The sequence below is a fragment of the Anomaloglossus baeobatrachus genome, chromosome 6 (genome assembly GCF_048569485.1).
Source record: "Anomaloglossus baeobatrachus isolate aAnoBae1 chromosome 6, aAnoBae1.hap1, whole genome shotgun sequence".
NCBI lineage: Eukaryota > Metazoa > Chordata > Amphibia > Anura > Aromobatidae > Anomaloglossus > Anomaloglossus baeobatrachus.
In genome coordinates, this window is record NC_134358.1 from 499,784,501 (window position 1) to 499,802,321 (window position 17,821).

A 17,821-nucleotide genomic window follows, 5' to 3' on the forward strand; every position below is an offset into this window, starting at 1 on the left:
AGGACTGACAGAATGGCGAGGCAGGGGAATAGCGAGAGGACAGGTGGATTAATCAGGCCGCAGAGTTTAGTATAGATTGGAGGGGTGCAAGAGTGTTTTTAAGGGAGGCCACAGAGCAGAAGGTTGCAGTAGTCGAGGCGGGAGATGATCGCGTAATACTTCATTTATTCTGTGGCGGTGCTGCAGGGAAATCCAACACCACAATGTTATCCAGCAAATTAGTTAATTGCTAGAGGTTTAATTAATGGGACACTTTGTCAACAATTTAGTGTCCCAACAACAAGCAGGTAAATTTAGCTAGTATATAAAAGCAGTATGGTGTCCACCAAACTTAAATTCACAGGTTGCGAAGCAGAAATTAATTGTGGATGCCATGTGGAGGTCATTTTATTAAACACTTAACTTACAAATAAATGCTTACATAAAAATATAAATATAGTTACATAGGGTTAAAAAACACAGGTCCTTCAAGTTGATTAGTTATACGTGACTTAAGGCCCCATTACACGCGTCGATTTATTGGGCGATATGTCGTTGGGGTCACGGATTCCGTGATGCACATCCAGCATCGTTCGCGACCTCGTTGCGTGTGACACCTACGAGCGACTCTGAACGATCGCAAATAGGATGAAAATCGTGGATCGTTGACACGTCATTCATTTTTAAAAAATTGTTCGCTTTTGGGGATGCAGCCGACATATTGCTCCATTTGACACCCTGCCAACATCGAACAACATTCAAACGACCGCCTGGGTCCAACAATATATCGTTGATCGCTAATGCGTTGATTTTGAGATCTTTATGTGTGACAGCAAATAAACGACCTATAAGCGATATCGGCAAATCGTAAATACGTGTCACGTCGCACATGCGATCGCACGATAAATCGACGCATGTAACGGGACCTTTAGTGACAAAATGAAGAATTGGTGGAGGAAGGCTTAACTAGATGGACCTAGGTCTTTTTTCAACCTATGTAACTATGTGACTATGTAACTAAGTTTAACTTTTCTCTATCAGTTATACATTCAATATATCTAGATTACTTATAAACACAATGCCATTTGTTATCCACACTGTTGTTTCTGTATAATAGTCAGTCTTGTAGAAATCTCAGAGAGAACAAAGACTTTGCTCTCCTATTGGTCAGTAATAATTTTCTATTGAAGACTCCTCCTTTGGATGATGATCTTTTGTCTCACTGCAGACAGAGAACAGCAGCGAGGCTTCTGCTGCAGGCAGTTGTCCTACAGCCAGATACCTAAAAACTGAGTTTTCTTTATATATCAGTTTTAATTGCTATAAGAGACAAAATATCGTCAATAAAAATATGTTTACACTGAAGGAAGTGCTGGGATATTCCTGTCCATAGTCTGCGTTTACTGTTTATTTGAAAACTTTTGTTTCATGATTTGGGCGTTTTACGTTTTCCTGTTAGATTGTTAACCGGTCAAATTTTACATATCCTCATTCCTATAATATTGGGTCTGTAATATTTATGGTACCATTAATGATAAAGTAATATCTGTCTTTTATTGTTTGCAGGAGTTGGTGGGAAGCAACCCTCCTCAAAGGAACTGGAAAGGAATAGCAATTGCACTTCTTGTCATTCTTGTAATCTGCTCCATGATCGTCACATCTGTCATACTTCTGACTCCAGGTAACGCAAGTCTTTTTTTGTTGAGGACAATAAGCTCTTTTATTGGCAAAATTATACCATCAGGATATAGTCTACAGAAAAACAATTCACTCATACAAATTAGATTTCTTAAAGGGAATCTTTCAGCAGGTTTTTGCTATGTAAGCTGAGAACAGCATGATTTAGGGATTAACAAAAATCAACTATGCCTCCCTTATGAGATTGTGTGCTGTTGTTTACTTAAACTAAAGGTTTTGTCACTTGGTGATTATCATTGCTCGATCTGGTTGGCATGTGGACAGCAGTCCGTCACACCCCCTCCTCTGACACCTCACAGTCAATGTACAATCACTATAGAGAGCCTGGTGTGGGCGGGAGCAGTTCTCTGGACTCTCCTACATGATTAAAACTAAAAATTCAGATTGTGTCATAACAGCTGCTCCCAGTAATCTAAGTGATACATCGTTAGATTCAGAGTCTCCTTGCCTACATCCTGCTGCTCTCAGATGAGATAGCATAAACCGGCTGACAGATCCCCTTTAAAAATGCTTTAACTAATGTATTATTTAAAAAAAAAAAATATCAGATACAGTCCTATGTGGAATTGTGCACTACAGGCACTAATCCTTGGAAATAAGATGGTGCTTTCCTGAAGAGTTTTTAGCAAGTTTATAAGTAGCCATCAAACAACAGGATAGCTGATGGTCTGACCATTGGGACCCTCACAAACCCCCAAAACACAGCTTCTCAAAGCTCCATCTGAATAAAGAAGTGTGGGGGGGGTCCCGATGGTGGATAACATGAAGAAAACACCCCCAATGGCAGTATGAGTCAAACATTGCCTGCATTATTGTAGCCATTAATGTTTTTCTCTAAAACGCACAGGTATTTCAGAGGACACATGCTTTGAAAAACCACAATACATTAGGCTATAAATCTTGGATGATTAATCCAATGCCTGCCTGCATTAGCTTCTCCTTGCCCTGCTCTCCTATACAGACAAGTCCCTCCTTGTATATGTATAAATAGCAAGACCTGTCAGTTACGGGCAGCAGGGAGGGAGGAGCAGTAATGGATCAACTTTTGAGCAAGTCATCCAAAATGCAAGATTCCTGGCTAGCTCTCTGAAACGCTGCAGCATGATGCCAAAAAAACATAATTTGGGCAGCATGAATCTAAAGTGAGGTTACATTTAAGGCAATATATAGTGAAACAAGGAGTACTTATAGTATCAAGGACTTTATGAGCCGTACATTGGATATACAGTATGTACACAGGTTTGCTATGTGCAGAGACCCAAAGTCATTAATGTAGATCTTGACATATTGAACAACATGAAGCAGAACTATTTATCAAGATTTCAATCCTCAAACTTGTGAGATGTACGAGAAGGTGTATTAATGCTTATTACAGTTTTATCTAAGTTGTAGAAATCCATTTAGCTGTTTTAGAGAAATTCATAATTGAAAATTGTATTCTATTAAGCTGTAAGTGCAGTGGGCGGGCGCTGCACTCACACCTCTCCTGCCTCTCTCCCTCTGTCCTGCCTGCTGCCTGACTCCTGTCTTTGACTGACAGGTCACTGAAACATGAGTTACTTGTCAGTCGGAGACAGGAGGTAGTCAGTGGGCACGGAAAAGGCAGAAGAGCTGTGAGTGCAGCGCCCGCTCACTTCACTTTTAACTCATTGTTCTGTCTCCACTTAAAGGCGATTGAAGGCGAGTAGTTATGGAATGGCGTGAGAATATTACCTTCGTTTTTCCTATAGGTGAGGCAGACATGACCAGAGCGCTGCAGAGTTAAACATGCACATGCTGAGATGAAACAATGGTGATTTATTTTCTCCAAAGGTTAAAGACATGCAGGAGTACAGCGGTCCAAGTACCTGGCATTATGGTTCTCTTGTGATGCTTGTTTCTGGAGCCATTAAGGTCAGAAGATTTTGCTTCCAGCAGCTCCAATAAGGAGTGTTATTCTCACGAACTCTGGCTGGAACTGAACATGCCAGGATGTGATGTAAGAGGAGCAGCAGATACTCCCATGGGCTGGACAAAAGAAACAGAGGAGCTGAAAGGTCTGACCTACTGGCAGCAGAGACAAGCATGAAAAACATTAAATAGCAGTTTTAACTAAAACAAATAGGAACAGCACACTCATTAGCATATACTTTCAACTACAGATTTATCTAAATCAGTAAAATGGATTTCTTGGATTTCTATAAAAAAAAGTAACAATATGCCTTCATTTACCTGCCTTTACATTTATGCCATTAATATGGGGTATAAAATAGAGATGACAAGTTATTTTGTTTATTTATTATTAATAAAAGTTGGTTGGTAAAGTAGTTGGTTGCTGACAAAATGGCAATTGCAAATAAAGTTCACCTTGAGACCAGGGTTGCGAAACATGTTTACAGCTCAGACCAATGACACAAAGACATAAGTAACAACCACTGAGACGTGTCAATGATGATTATTGCTATCTCGATAATCCTTACAAGCTTCTCCAGCTTAAAAAATCATGGATACATGGGCCCTATCATTACTGACTGTCAGTCCATTGCCAACTCTGCATGAGACATCTTAAAAGGTATTATTGAGATGTCACCAGATGGGGGTGAGGTGGCCCATGACCTCCGCTGATCACATGAATATAGAGGCCTGCGATGCACTTCTAAGCTCTGTGCCCCTTTGGCTTCTTGCTTCAGATCTATGAGCGTGCCAGTGGGTTTGTACTTTTGACATGAATGAGCCTGTGATGTGCTGACAGTTCTCCTCTGATACAATATGCAAACCAGTCATTAAACCATTCAGCTGATAAAATATTAAAGCCTTTATTGCATTATTTGCTATAGTAAAATCTGAGATACATTATATGACGAGAATTATTACAAGTTCTACAGTAAAATTTCTTGTTTGTGATTCTTAAACCCTAAAAATGATCATTCTTCTCCTTGTTAAGTTCCCGGCTGACCTTGGTGTTGCTGTAGGAAAATTAGGATTAGGATGTTTTTATTTCTTTATAACAAAGTTCCCACATCAATAATGTACATTTCAGAAAAACAGTACCAATTACTAATCGGTGGCCCATGATATATATCTATATATAATTGCCTTATTCTGTCTGTCTGTCTGTCATGCTCCAAAATGAGGTCATTACAGTGACAACCGTCGCCACACTGCGCGCGCTAAAGAGCCTGCGACCAATGGCTCAGCTAACTGAACAGCCCGAACTATGGACCGACAGGATGACACCTGACACTTTTCGCCGCACCCATACGCAGCCCCAACTCCCCTGTGCTGCACCCCCGAGAGCCCACACTGGCAACCCAGCCGACACATACCCACCGCTCGCCTCTGCCCCTCCCACACATTACCCCACTCGGCTCCACCCCACACTCCGCCCTCCGCATGTATACACTGAACACACACACACACGAATAGTCACCTGTCCCCAGCCATGCAGTCCCCGGCACTGACGTCCTCAGCGCCATGGCCCCACTTGGCTCCATCCCTGTACTCCGCCCCCCCCACACTACCCCACTCGGCTCCTCCCCCTCACACTCCGCCCTCCGCATGTATACACTGAACACATACACACACACACACACACATGCGAATAGTCACCTGTCCCCAGCCATGCAGTCCCTGACACTGAGGTCCTCAGAGCCATGGCCCCGCTCGGCTCCACGCCCCCCGCACACATTACCTCGAAGAATGGGGTCACATGTCAGGATAGTGGCTGCACCACGATGGAGGCACATACCAGCATTGGGCCACATCACAGCATCAGCATATTTTTACTTAACTTTACACTGTTCATGGCCTTCTTTCATTACAAGCCATGGACATCATTAAACATTAGACTCATCTATTAAAACTGTTCCTTCTGTTGTTTGTCATTTTAAAACCAAAAAACAATTATAAGAATAATAAATTAAACCTAACCCATCCAGCCCATTCATTACCTTATTATTCAATCTGCTAACCTACATACACATTCTAGACTACTCGATATGTTAGAACCGGGCCACCTTCTAGTATATATATATATATATATATATATATATATATACATATATATATATGTGTATATATATATATATGTATATATATATATATATATATATATATATACTGTATATCTAATATATAAAGCTGAGTGTGTGTGTGTGTGTGTGTGTGTGTGTGTGTATGTCCGGGATTGGCATCTGCACTGTCGCAGCTACAGCCACAAATTTTTGCACACTCACACGTCTGGACCACGAGAGCATCATAGGCTATGTTGTGAGGCGAAATTTTAACCGAGCGCGTTCCAATTTACCAATCAATTTTGCCCCTATCTACATAATGGGGAAAAAGTGAAACGAAAAGTGTATCCGCACCGTCTCTTTTACAATCACGAAACTTTGCACAGACACCTCATGTGATCAAGGGAACGTCGTAGACTATGTTTTGACAGGAAAATTTAAACCCGCGCTTTACAGTTACTCTCCAAAAAACATGGCTCCATTAAAGTAAATGGAGCCTGGAACTACAGGTTATTAGTAGGAGCTGTGATTGGTTGCCATAGGAACAAAAGACATTCGTAGTATTAGAAGCTTATATGTGAGGTAATAAGATGTCGGTGGGGAGACGGATAGAGAGAGACAGACAGAGACAGACAGAGAGACAGACAGGGAAAGAGACAGAGATATAGAGACAGACAGGGAAAGAGACAGACAGAGACAAACGGTGAAAGAGACAGATAGAGACAGACGGTGAAAGAGACAGACAGGCAAAGAGACAGACAGAGACAGACCTGGAAAGAGACAGACGTGGAAAGAGACAGTCCTGGAAAGAGAGAGATGGGGAAAGAGATAGATGGGGAAAGAGACAGACAGACATGCAGACAGGGGCAGAGAGAGTCAGACAGGGAAGGAGGAGACAGCCAGAGAGACAGACAAAGATAGATGTGGAAAGACACAGACCTTGATAGAGACAGAAGGGGAAAGAGACAGAGAAATAGAGACATACAAGGAAAGAGACAGACAGAGACGTGGAGACAGGAAAAGAGACAGACTGGAAAAGACACAGACAAAGAGACGTGGAGACAGACGGGGAAAGAAACAGACCTGGGAAAGAGACAGACCTAGAAAGAGACAGATGGGGACAGAAACAGAGAGATAGAGACAGACAAAAAAAGAGACAGACAGAGACAGGCAGACGGGGAAAGAGACAGACGGGGAAAGAGACAGACCTGGAAAGAGACAGACGGAGCACATTACTTGGCCAAGTTAGTTAAATCTGTGTGGAATATCTGTGGTGTTGAAATATATGTTGTGAAATGCTTCTATTAGCTTAGTTTTTGCCTTTTAATAATCACATTTCTATCTATTTGTTTTGTGTTTTTTGTGTGCAGAATACATTTTTGTTAATACATTCTATTTTGTTAACAGCAGTTATTAACCCGGGCGAAGCCGGGTAGTACAGCTAGTGTATATGTATATACATATTTTCAGTAGTTTATAGAATAAAGGAACAATTGACATTCTCCTCAAAAATATACCTATAATGAGAAAAATTGGAAAAACTTACATTTTTGCAGTGGTTTCTCAATTTCTGCCAGAGCTGTGTATATATGTATATGTATATATACTGTGTGTATATGTATACATATATATATATATATATATATATATATATATATATATATATATATATATATATATATATATACACTGTATTATATATACTATATTTATATACTCCGTAATTTAGATTTGAACAGTTATTTGGTGCAAATTAAATTTTGAGGGAAAATTCAGCAAGTTCCCATTTCAAAAGACCCACTCATCTCTGACACATACACTAAAGGCCGCTTTACAAGCTACGATTTATCTGACGATCTCTTGAATGATGTGACATGCCGAGATCATTGATACAATTTGCCGAGATCGCACATACAGTTAGGTCCAGAAATATTTGGACAGTGACACAATTTTCGCGAGTTGGGCTCTGCATGCCACCACATTGGATTTGAAATGAAACCTCTACAACAGAATTCAAGTGCAGATTATAACGTTTAATTTGAAGGTTTGAACAAAAATATCTGATAGAAATTGTAGGAATTATACACATTTCTTTACAAACACTCCACATTTTAGGAGGTCAAAAGTAATTGGACAAATAAACCAAACCCAAAAAAAATATTTTTATTTTCAATATTTTGTTGCGAATCCTTTGGAGGCAATCACTGCCTTAAGTCTGGAACCCATGGACATCACCAAACGCTGGGTTTCCTCCTTCTTAATGCTTTGCCAGGCCTTTACAGCCGCAGCCTTCAGGTCTTGCTTGTTTGTGGGTCTTTCCATCTTAAGTCTGGATTTGAGCAAGTGAAATGCATGCTTAATTGGGTTAAGATCTGGTGATTGACTTGGCCATTGCAGAATGTTCCACTTTTTTGCACTCATGAACTCCTGGGTAGCTTTGGCTGTATGCTTGGGGTCATTGTCCATCTGTACTATGAAGCGCCGTCCGATCAACTTTGCGGCATTTGGCTGAATCTGGGCTGAAAGTATATCCCGGTACACTTCAGAATTCATCCGGCTACTCTTGTCTGCTGTTATGTCATCAATAAACACAAGTGACCCAGTGCCATTGAAAGCCATGCATGCCCATGCCATCACGTTGCCTCCACCATGTTTTACAGAGGATGTGGTGTGCCTTGGATCATGTGCCATTCCCTTTCTTCTCCAAACTTTTTTCTTCCCATCATTCTGGTACAGGTTGATCTTGATCTCATCTGTCCATAGAATACTTTTCCAGAACTGAGCTGGATTCATGAGGTGTTTTTCAGCAAATTTAACTCTGGCCTGTCTATTTTTGGAATTGATGAATGGTTTGCATCTAGATGTGAACCCTTTGTATTTACTTTCATGGAGTCTTCTCTTTACTGTTGACTTAGAGACAGATACACCTACTTCACTGAGAGTGTTCTGGACTTCAGTTGATGTTGTGAACGGGTTCTTCTTCACCAAAGAAAGTAAGCGGCGATCATCCACCACTGTTGTCATCCGTGGACGCCCAGGCCTTTTTGAGTTCCCAAGCTCACCAGTCAATTCCTTTTTTCTCAGAATGTACCCGACTGTTTAGTTTGCTACTCCAAGCATGTCTGCTATCTCTCTGATGGATTTTTTCTTTTTTTTCAGCCTCAGGATGTTCTGCTTCACCTCAATTGAGAGTTCCTTAGACCGCATGTTGTCTGGTCAGAGCAACAGCTTCCAAATGCAAAACCACACACCTATAATTAACCCCAGACCTTTTAACTACTTCATTGATTACAGGTTAACGAGGGAGACGCCTTCAGAGTTAATTGCAGCCCTTAGAGTCCCTTGTCCAATTACTTTTGGTCCCTTGAAAAAGAGGAGGCTATGCATTACAGAGCTATGATTCCTAAACCCTTTCTCCGATTTGGATGTGAAAACTCTCATATTGCAGCTGGGAGTGTGCACTTTCAGCCCATATTATATATATAATTGTATTCTGAACATGTTTTTGTAAACAGCTAAAATAACAAAACTTGTGTCACTGTCCAAATATTTCTGGACCTAACTGTAGGTCATTTATTAGCGGTCACACGGAACGATCTCAAAAACGACGCAAAATCGTTCAGTTATATATTGTTTGACCAAGGCGTTCATTTGGAGGTTGTTTGTCGTTGGCAGGGTGTCAAACGTACCAAAATGTCTGCTGTGATCCAAACGATGAACAATATTTTGAAACTGAACGACAAGTCAACGATCAACGATTTTCAACCTATTTGCGATTGTTCGGAGTCGCACATAGGTGTCACACGCAACGCCGACGCTAAGGATGCCAGATGTGCGTCACGGAGACCGTGACCCCGACGACATATCATCAGATAAATCGTAGCATGTAACGCCACCTTTACACTCGTTGGCTTCTATTGATGATGTTATTAGTGCAAATCATCAAGAGTGTCTGCTGGCAGCTCCGTGTACAAGCGCTGATCAATGACGTCCCAGATGTGCTCGATGTAAAACAAGTCTGGAAATGCTGCAGACCATGGTAGCACCTTTAAGCCACACAGGCTGTTCACAATAACACCAGAAACATGCAGTCTTGGGATGTTGTGTTGAAAAATGGTTCCTGAGACATTGGAGAATGGCACTACAGCTAATTCCACAACCAAATCAACCTTACGGCAGGTTTTTAGTGTACATGAAATGAAGACTAGAGGGGTGTGTCTATAATATATTATGCTACCCCACACCATAAACCAGTGGAATAGGACCAGTGTGATATTCATTCATGAAGGCCTCATGAGGACTCTGCCACATGATCTCCAGACGAATCTCTGACTATCATTGCATCCAAGATAATAGCGCTACTCATCACTAATAGGGCGGAACTCCATTCTTTCCTCCACTGCCGTCTTGCACTGTGCCATGAAAGCCTTTGAGAGCAGTGGCGTGACTTTAATGGAACATTTTCAATGGAGCACCCATGAGCCATACCTGGACGTATGGCTCATAGCCCAATATTGTGCAATTGCCTTTTAATGGTTTGTGTAGCGTCTGCTTGATGCTTTCGGCTTGGTATGTGGTGTCCAATTATACTGCAGTTTAGAATGGATCAATTGTGGCCTGCAACACCTCCATACTTGTTTCCAATCGAGCACATATGGGACATCATTGGTCGCCAATTGCACAGAGAGCTGCCAGCAGGGCATCTTGAGGATTTTTGTGCCTGAGTGAATCCTGTATGGCAGAGCATTCCCAAGACAAGGATTAATAACCTCACTGATAGCAGCTAAGGCATGTAGGGATTACTGAACGTGGCACGCATACCAGAAACTTAAAACTGCAAAATATTTTGAAAATGTATTTTCCCTTTTTTCACTATTTGCATGTTATTAAGATGTCTATCCATCCTCTGATTTCCATAATACCATGACTTTTCCTTTTGGTGTTAACATTTTTGTGTAGAGGAATATATATTAGAGACAAGTGAATATGTTCAAGACAAATTGAATTTGCACAAATATAACCAAAAATTTAGATTCTCCTGAATCTCTATTTTTTGGTGATTCACTAGCACTGATTTTGCAGAATTTTTGAGGCTAAAAATATGAAAACCTCATCTTGCCATTCACCAGTCCTTCCGCCGCAGTCTGTAGTCTGGTGTTCTTGGTGTCCTGCTTCAATCACCTTCACTCTGCGGTGATTGGTGAGCCAAAGAGGACGTGCGGAGGACCAAATTCCGGGAGAACCAAGCGATAGGCTGCAGCGGTGAATCAGGTGAGCGGCAATGTGTGGATTTTTTTTTTTTAAATACACATGCTATGAGGGCTGTTTACTCATATGTACAATAAACGCGAAGATGTGAACAGCTCACCAGACTGTTGAATGAGGGTACGTACCCAGAAACCTGACCGGCAGTCAGGTGGAACTAGAGAAAAAAGTGAAGGAAAATCCAGCATCCACATATAAAATTAAAACTTGGCTTTATTGAAAAAAATTAAAAACTCGAAAAAACCATGACAATATTCCAAGTAGACTAGATAGTCCATCTATGTGTTTCGAACAGGTAACCTGTTCTTAATCATGACGATCAGTGGTTATGATTAAGAACAGGTTAACTGTTTGAAATACGTAGATGGACTATCTAGTCTACTTGGAATATTGTCATGGTTTTTTCTAGTTTTTAATTTTTTTCAAAAAAAACATGTTTTAATTTTATATGTGGATGCTGGATCTTCCTTCACTTTTTTCTCATATGTACAATCCCTATATATTACATGTATATAATGCCTATTTCAAATGACTACCCATTGTTTCAAAAATAGTTTTATGGAGAGGTGGAGATCTATAAAATAAAGGAATTAAAATTCAGTCACAGACAGTCTGGTCTGCAGAAAGAAATGATGCTTTGGAGAAGATTCGCTGCATATATATAACCCAAATGCCATGAATAAAGGCTCGAGTGAAGCTTTAAAGGAGTTGTCTAAAATCTAAATTCTATTACAGGAAAAAATGCAAAAAATAATAAAAAAAAATCACGTATTCAATCCCTCCAGTACTCCGGTGATCCCCGACAAGCTATGCTAATTTATCTGCAGCCAATCGATAACCCTAGAAGTTTTCACTGTTGAGTTCAGTGATTGGCTGCAAAGGTCACATGAGTAGAGGATCCACACAAGTGAATACAGTTGAGTAGAATTGAATACTTCTCGAATTTTACAAAAATTCACATTTGCCAAATGCTGGTTTTATTTTTTTTTTAAATTGCTTCTGCACATATTCGGCAAAATGTCCATCAAAATGTTAAAAAAATCCATATATTCACCTCTCCGTCCTCTCCATATCATCAATCCAGTCATCATTGCATCTTCAGATCGTCATCACGCTGAAATTCCCACTGGGCAAAGATTGCTGTCTTTGATGAGGCCCGGTAGGGTACCGCCCAAGCCTTGCACATTCATGCACAATATCCTCCTGGGCTGGCTAAGATCTGAAAGATCCAGCTCAATGTGAGAGGCCTAGCGATTTCAGCACAACAGGTGACAGAGTGGAGGGCTGGAAGATGAGTATGGGTTTTTTTTTACATTTTTACCTCTTACCTTAATTATGCTCTGGTCTGGTTGGAACCCAGCGCATAATAAGGGACATTAAATTAACGGGGAATAACTTTGCTGAGAATCGAATCTCCAGGGAAAATCTGTGAGAACAGGGGAATCTGAATTTTGCCTCATCCGTTCATGTCTTGTAGACAGAATGTGATCACTGCAGGTTAATAAACAGGAGAACAGAGCCCATGTTTGTTTGTTTTTTTTTCTTTATTAAGCATTTCCTGCCTTCCGGAAAAAAGTTAGATTGTGGACAACCCACTTAATAATATGAAGTGGATTTTAAAGCACCTGGGTGCGACGCACAGCCATCCAAGCATTCATTCTGCTTGAAGAATCTTCTACTCGCTGGAGGATTTTTGTGAATATATAGGGATATATTAAGAAGGAAAATAATCAGGTTAAAAGCTTGTCTCTTAAGGGGGCTTTACATGCTGCGATATAGGTAATGATTTGTCATCGGAGTCACGTCGTTAGTTACACACATACGGCGTCCTTAGCGACATTGCAGCGTGTGACACGTACGAGTGATCTTAAACGATCACAAAACAGGCAAAAATCGTTGGTTTTGGAGAGGTCGTCCTAAAACCAAACATCGTTGCCTGTTTATTAGCAATGTTGTTCCTCATTCCTGCGGCAGCACACATCGCTGTGTGTGACACCACAGGAGCGACGAACATCTCCTTACCTCCGTCCACTGGCAATGAGGAAGGAAGGAGTTGTTACAGTCGCTCATCTCCGCTCTTGCTCTGCTATTGGATGGCTGCTGTGTGAAAGGAGGCGGATCGGCGGCCAGAGCGACGTCGCTGAACAGGTATGTGTGTGTGACGCTGCCATAGCGATAATGTCGCTACGGCAGCAATCACACATTATCATATGTACGATGGGGGTGGGTGCTATCACGCTCGACATCGCTAGTCGATGCTAGCGATATCGCAGCGTGTAAAGCCCGCTTTACTGTATAAGCCACTATTACTCTAAATGATGACTGGCTAATGATCAGCTCTGGTTGCCAGTGAAAATAGCCTGCAGGCAAGTATTTGTTCATCAGTTACCACTATAAGAAACACTACTACATAGTTACTGTATTTTTCGTTTATCAAACGCATCAGATTATAAGACAAACTCCAAATTTAGAGTAAGAAATAGGAAAAAAGAATTTCTAAGAATCCTAGTGTGTCTTATAATAGTCACTGAGGGGAGCGGCAGTGGAGGAGCTGCTCTAGAGGGTCACAAGAGGCTGGATCGACAACGCTATGGGCTCCAAGGAGGCAGGTGTCGTGACTCAGGAGGGTCAGTGGATGGAGGGTCGGCAATGCTGCGGCTTAGGAGGAGGGTGTGTCGTGGCTCAGGAGGGTTGGTGGACTGAGAGCCGGCAAAACTGTGAGTTCGTGGGTATTGAGGTATCTACCAGCACGCTGCGGACTCCATTGAACTGTTGGTGGCTGACGCAATGGACTTGAAGGAAATTGCCACGTAGGCAGCACTTGCACAGATTGCCCTCCATAGCCATTTTCTTGAAGACCATCGCGTCAACTATCGACAGTTCAATGGAGCCCGCAGCATGCCGGCATATCAATAGTGCCTGCTGCCGCGATACCCTTGAGCGCAGTATTGCCAACCCTTTCTCTTGTGACTCTTCTGAACATTACACTGCAATGACACCCCCTCCTCTGAACCCTCTGTATCATCGACCGTGCCTCCTGTGGTCCCGCTCCACCACCACCTCCCTGGTAAGCCATATTTGGATTATAAGATGCACCTCTATTTTCCCCCCAGTTGGGGGGGAGTGCGTTTTATAATCTGGAAATATAGTTACATAGTTGCAAAGGTTGAAAAAAGACCTAGGCCCATCTAGTTCAACCTTCCTCCACCAATTACGCATTTTTTTGTGATAGTAAACATTTTATTTATTTATTTTACTCACTTATATAGCACCATGATATTCTGCAGCGCTTTACAGACATTATCATCACTGTCCCCATTAGGGTTCACAATCTATATTCCTCATCAGTATGCCTTTGGAGTGTGGATGTAAAACATAGAATCTAAAGGAAACCCACACAAACATGGAACAACTTACAAATTCCTTGCAGATTTTGTCATTGGTGGGATTTGAACCCAGTACCCCAGAGATGCAAAGCAACATCATCCAAATAAACAAATTCACAAAACGTGTTCAAAGTGTTCTAGAGAGGGAACCTCTCCTTTTTAGTGGCAGTTTGATCTAGTTAACAAAGGGGAATTACAGTCTATGACTTCTTCATACTTTATATTAGTGGAACTCAACTTCCAGTTGACCCGACATCACCGACCCCGGCCCCAGTCTCCCTGAGTGACTGGGCTGTGAGCAGAGTGTCACCTCTTGTTACAGCCCAGCATTTTGCGTGCTCTCTTCTTTGCTGCAGAGCACCGCAAGCAGAAGGGATGCTGGGTTGTGATGAGCAGTGAAACCCAGCCCAGTCAATCATTTAAAGAGGTTCGCCATTACTTTTGCATTATTGGCCTATCTTTTAGTTGAGTCATCAATGTCTGATCAGCCGGGGTAAGACACCCGGCACCCCCGCCGATCAACTATTCTCAGTGCTGGCAACAGCAGGCAGCCGGTAAATGTTTTGTTCCGGAGCTGCCCATCAACTAATAACGGCAGCAGCCGGGTACAGCACATCTGTCTCCCATTGATTTTAATGGGATGTGTAGTGCCTGGCTGCAGTTGCCATCAGAAGATGGGGCAGCAACAAAACTCAGCATTTCTGGCTGCCTGCTTCTGTCAGCAGCACCGAGGACAGCTGATCGGCGGGGGTGTTGCGTGTCAATGTAAAAGTAGAGGACAACTTTTTAATGTATTTCATGTTTTCAAAGGGATTTTACAATAATTTTGACATGGTTTCTTTAAAAACAAATAAATAAGTACAACAATCTCACCAGGTCTAAAAGATCAATTTTATAATACAAAACCAAAGAAATATAGAGTCAAATCATGATTATATAAATAAATTTACATTTTTATTGCATAACATTAAAATAGCACAAAAATTAATATAAGGGTCAGGGGAAGGTCTATGAGTGGAAATCTGAACAAGAAGCTGCGAGTCAATGTGATTAGGGCATTGTAAGTAGTAAATATGAGTCAAACATCAATTTTACTGTAAAATTGTAAGTTTCAAAAATGTAGAAGATACAAGTGCAACAAACAGGCAATTGCTCCAATACTAATAGTACATGATCCAATATGATATCATCCAAAGTGCTAGAGCATAAGCACAGTAGATTCAATATCAGCAGTTAGAAACATGATTCTTACCCTTCCTAAGATGAAATGTGAATCATATTGTTGTGAGCTGTCCGAATCCGCACCTGTTCACATTTCAGAGTCCAACAGGCAACCTGATTTCTCTTAAATGCTCAGCTCTGCTGGGCGTCAGCTGAGTTGTGTCCACTGCTCCCAGTCATGTAGGAGTTAATCGTTCATTGAGCAGTGTGCGACTCTCCTGAGCATTAGGTTGCTGATTACTAGCGATCTGTTGCTTGTGTGGTGTAGAAGTATCCCTTTCTGTGCTTTACTTCCTCTCTTATATTTCCTCCTCTGCCTTTATTTTCTTTCCTTTGTGGTTGTTGGCAGAGTGAACGAGTTTCAGTGATTCCCCCTGTCCGTGTCTTTTTGGGAGGGGGGCAGCTTGGTGTTTCCTGCCCACCCAGGTATGGGAGTGGCGGGAGGGTTAGATCAGGGCATAAATAGGAGACAGGGACACACTGGGGGCCCAGACCTCACTACCCTTAAGTGTACCTCTGGGTTGAGGGTCAGCGCAGGGATCCCAGTCTTAAGGTCACTTTACACGCTGCCATCTCACTAGCAAGAGCGCTAGCAAACGTACCCGCCCCCGTCGGTTGTGCATCATGGGCAAATCGCTGCCCCTGGCGCACAACATCGCTAACACCCGTCACATGTACTTATCTGCCTAGCGACATCGCTGTTGCCGGCGAACCGCCTCCTTTGTAAGGGGGCGGTTCGTGCGGCGTCACAGCGACGTCACTAAGCGGCCGCCTAATAGAAGCGGAGGGGCAGAGATGAGCAGGACGAACATCCCGCCCACCTACTTCCTTCTTCATTGTGGGTGGCCGCAGGTACGATATTGTTCCTCATTCCTGCGGTGTCACACTTAGCGATGTGTGCTGCCGCAGGAATGACGAACAACCTGTGTCCTGCAACAGCAGCGATATTTGGGAATGGAACGACGCGTCAACGATCAACGATAAGGTAAGTATTTTTGTTCGTTAACGGTCGTTCGTGCGTTTCATGTTCAACGACGTCGCTAACGAGGCCGGATGGGCATTACGAATTCCGTTACCCCAACGACATCTCGTTAGCGATGTCGTTGCGTGTAAAGCAGCTTTTATGGCAAGTTCAGATTTTCTCAGCTAGCCTAGCCCGCCCGTGACATATATGATCCCTTCTACCTGTTTTTCAACATAAGCACACCAGCCTTTCCAGGTCTAAGATCTATTTAAGAATATTTTAGGTTCGTATTGTGAAATCTGATGGAGATCCGCTTTAAACTGTCTTTGGAATTGATTTCCAAGGTTACAGTGCTTCTTGTTTTATAGGCATTAATGGAAGGACGAGCATTGACCAGGCTCCATTACAATGCAATCACCTAAACATAAATGCAATGCAGGAGAAGATTATGTAGAAGAGGTCAGAGCAGAGCAAAAATCATCTTAACTGAACATCGAAGATCGGTTATTAAAACAAATTATCTTGTGATGTAAGAAGCATTTAAGAAAAATGTCCTGACCCAGTTAAGATCAAAGGCCTTTTGTACATGTAATTACATTGTAAGCAACTGGAAAGCAACCAGCAGCGAATTTACAGAGCAGCTGAACTATAGAATCCATCGCAGTAGGGGTCATTACAGATCGAAAGTTCAAGAAAAAAGTGACCATTATCGGTTCTTCCTTCTTTTTTTCCTTTTTTTTTACCTGGCTTAAACAAATGCTGCAATTTAAAGGCAGAAATGTGATGATAATTATAGCTTATGGGATGTAGTCTTATGTGATTGCTGTTGAATTCTTTGAAAAAAAGCTTCTGATTTTAATTTGAAAAGCAAATAATCTTTTTGTCAAAATCCACTTTACCCGATGAACGTGTTTATATTCAAGAAAATTACTTTTAAAGCACAAAACTTAATAAAAAAAAAATGTGTTAGTCTCATTCCCTTCAAGTTAAAAATGTATTTTGTGCACATACCAGTCTAACATTTCCCGGAACCGTCCCAATTCTCACACTTTGTAACATGTCATTCACTTGTTTTGAATGTGCGGTTAGTCCTTGTTAAAATTTTTGGCAACACTATAGGTGCTAGAACTTTCCTTCCCTCATTTAACAACGTGCTGAGCACCTGCCGTTCTCAAAAGACTTTCCTTCCCCAAACTGAGACGCTACCTCTCTTGTTTTGCCTCTACGCACTTTACTATCCATTTCAGTATCTCTGCTGCAAGTGACTGATTGCACCTAACATCAGGCAGTGGACAGAATGTGAGACAAAAAGGAAA

The 17,821-nt window shown here is 41.8% G+C and overlaps 1 protein-coding gene across 3 annotated transcripts in view; it reads left to right on the top strand.

Moving 5' to 3' along the window:
* DPP6 (dipeptidyl peptidase like 6) overlaps positions 1 to 17,821 on the top strand; it is a 1,510,443-nt gene that overhangs the window by 768,732 nt on the left and 723,890 nt on the right. For all 3 annotated transcript variants that reach the window (XM_075315434.1, XM_075315436.1, XM_075315435.1), the window contains exon 2: positions 1,546 to 1,660. In XM_075315434.1, coding sequence (XP_075171549.1) covers positions 1,546 to 1,660 — 115 coding nt within the window. The remainder of the gene's footprint in view (positions 1 to 1,545; positions 1,661 to 17,821) is intronic.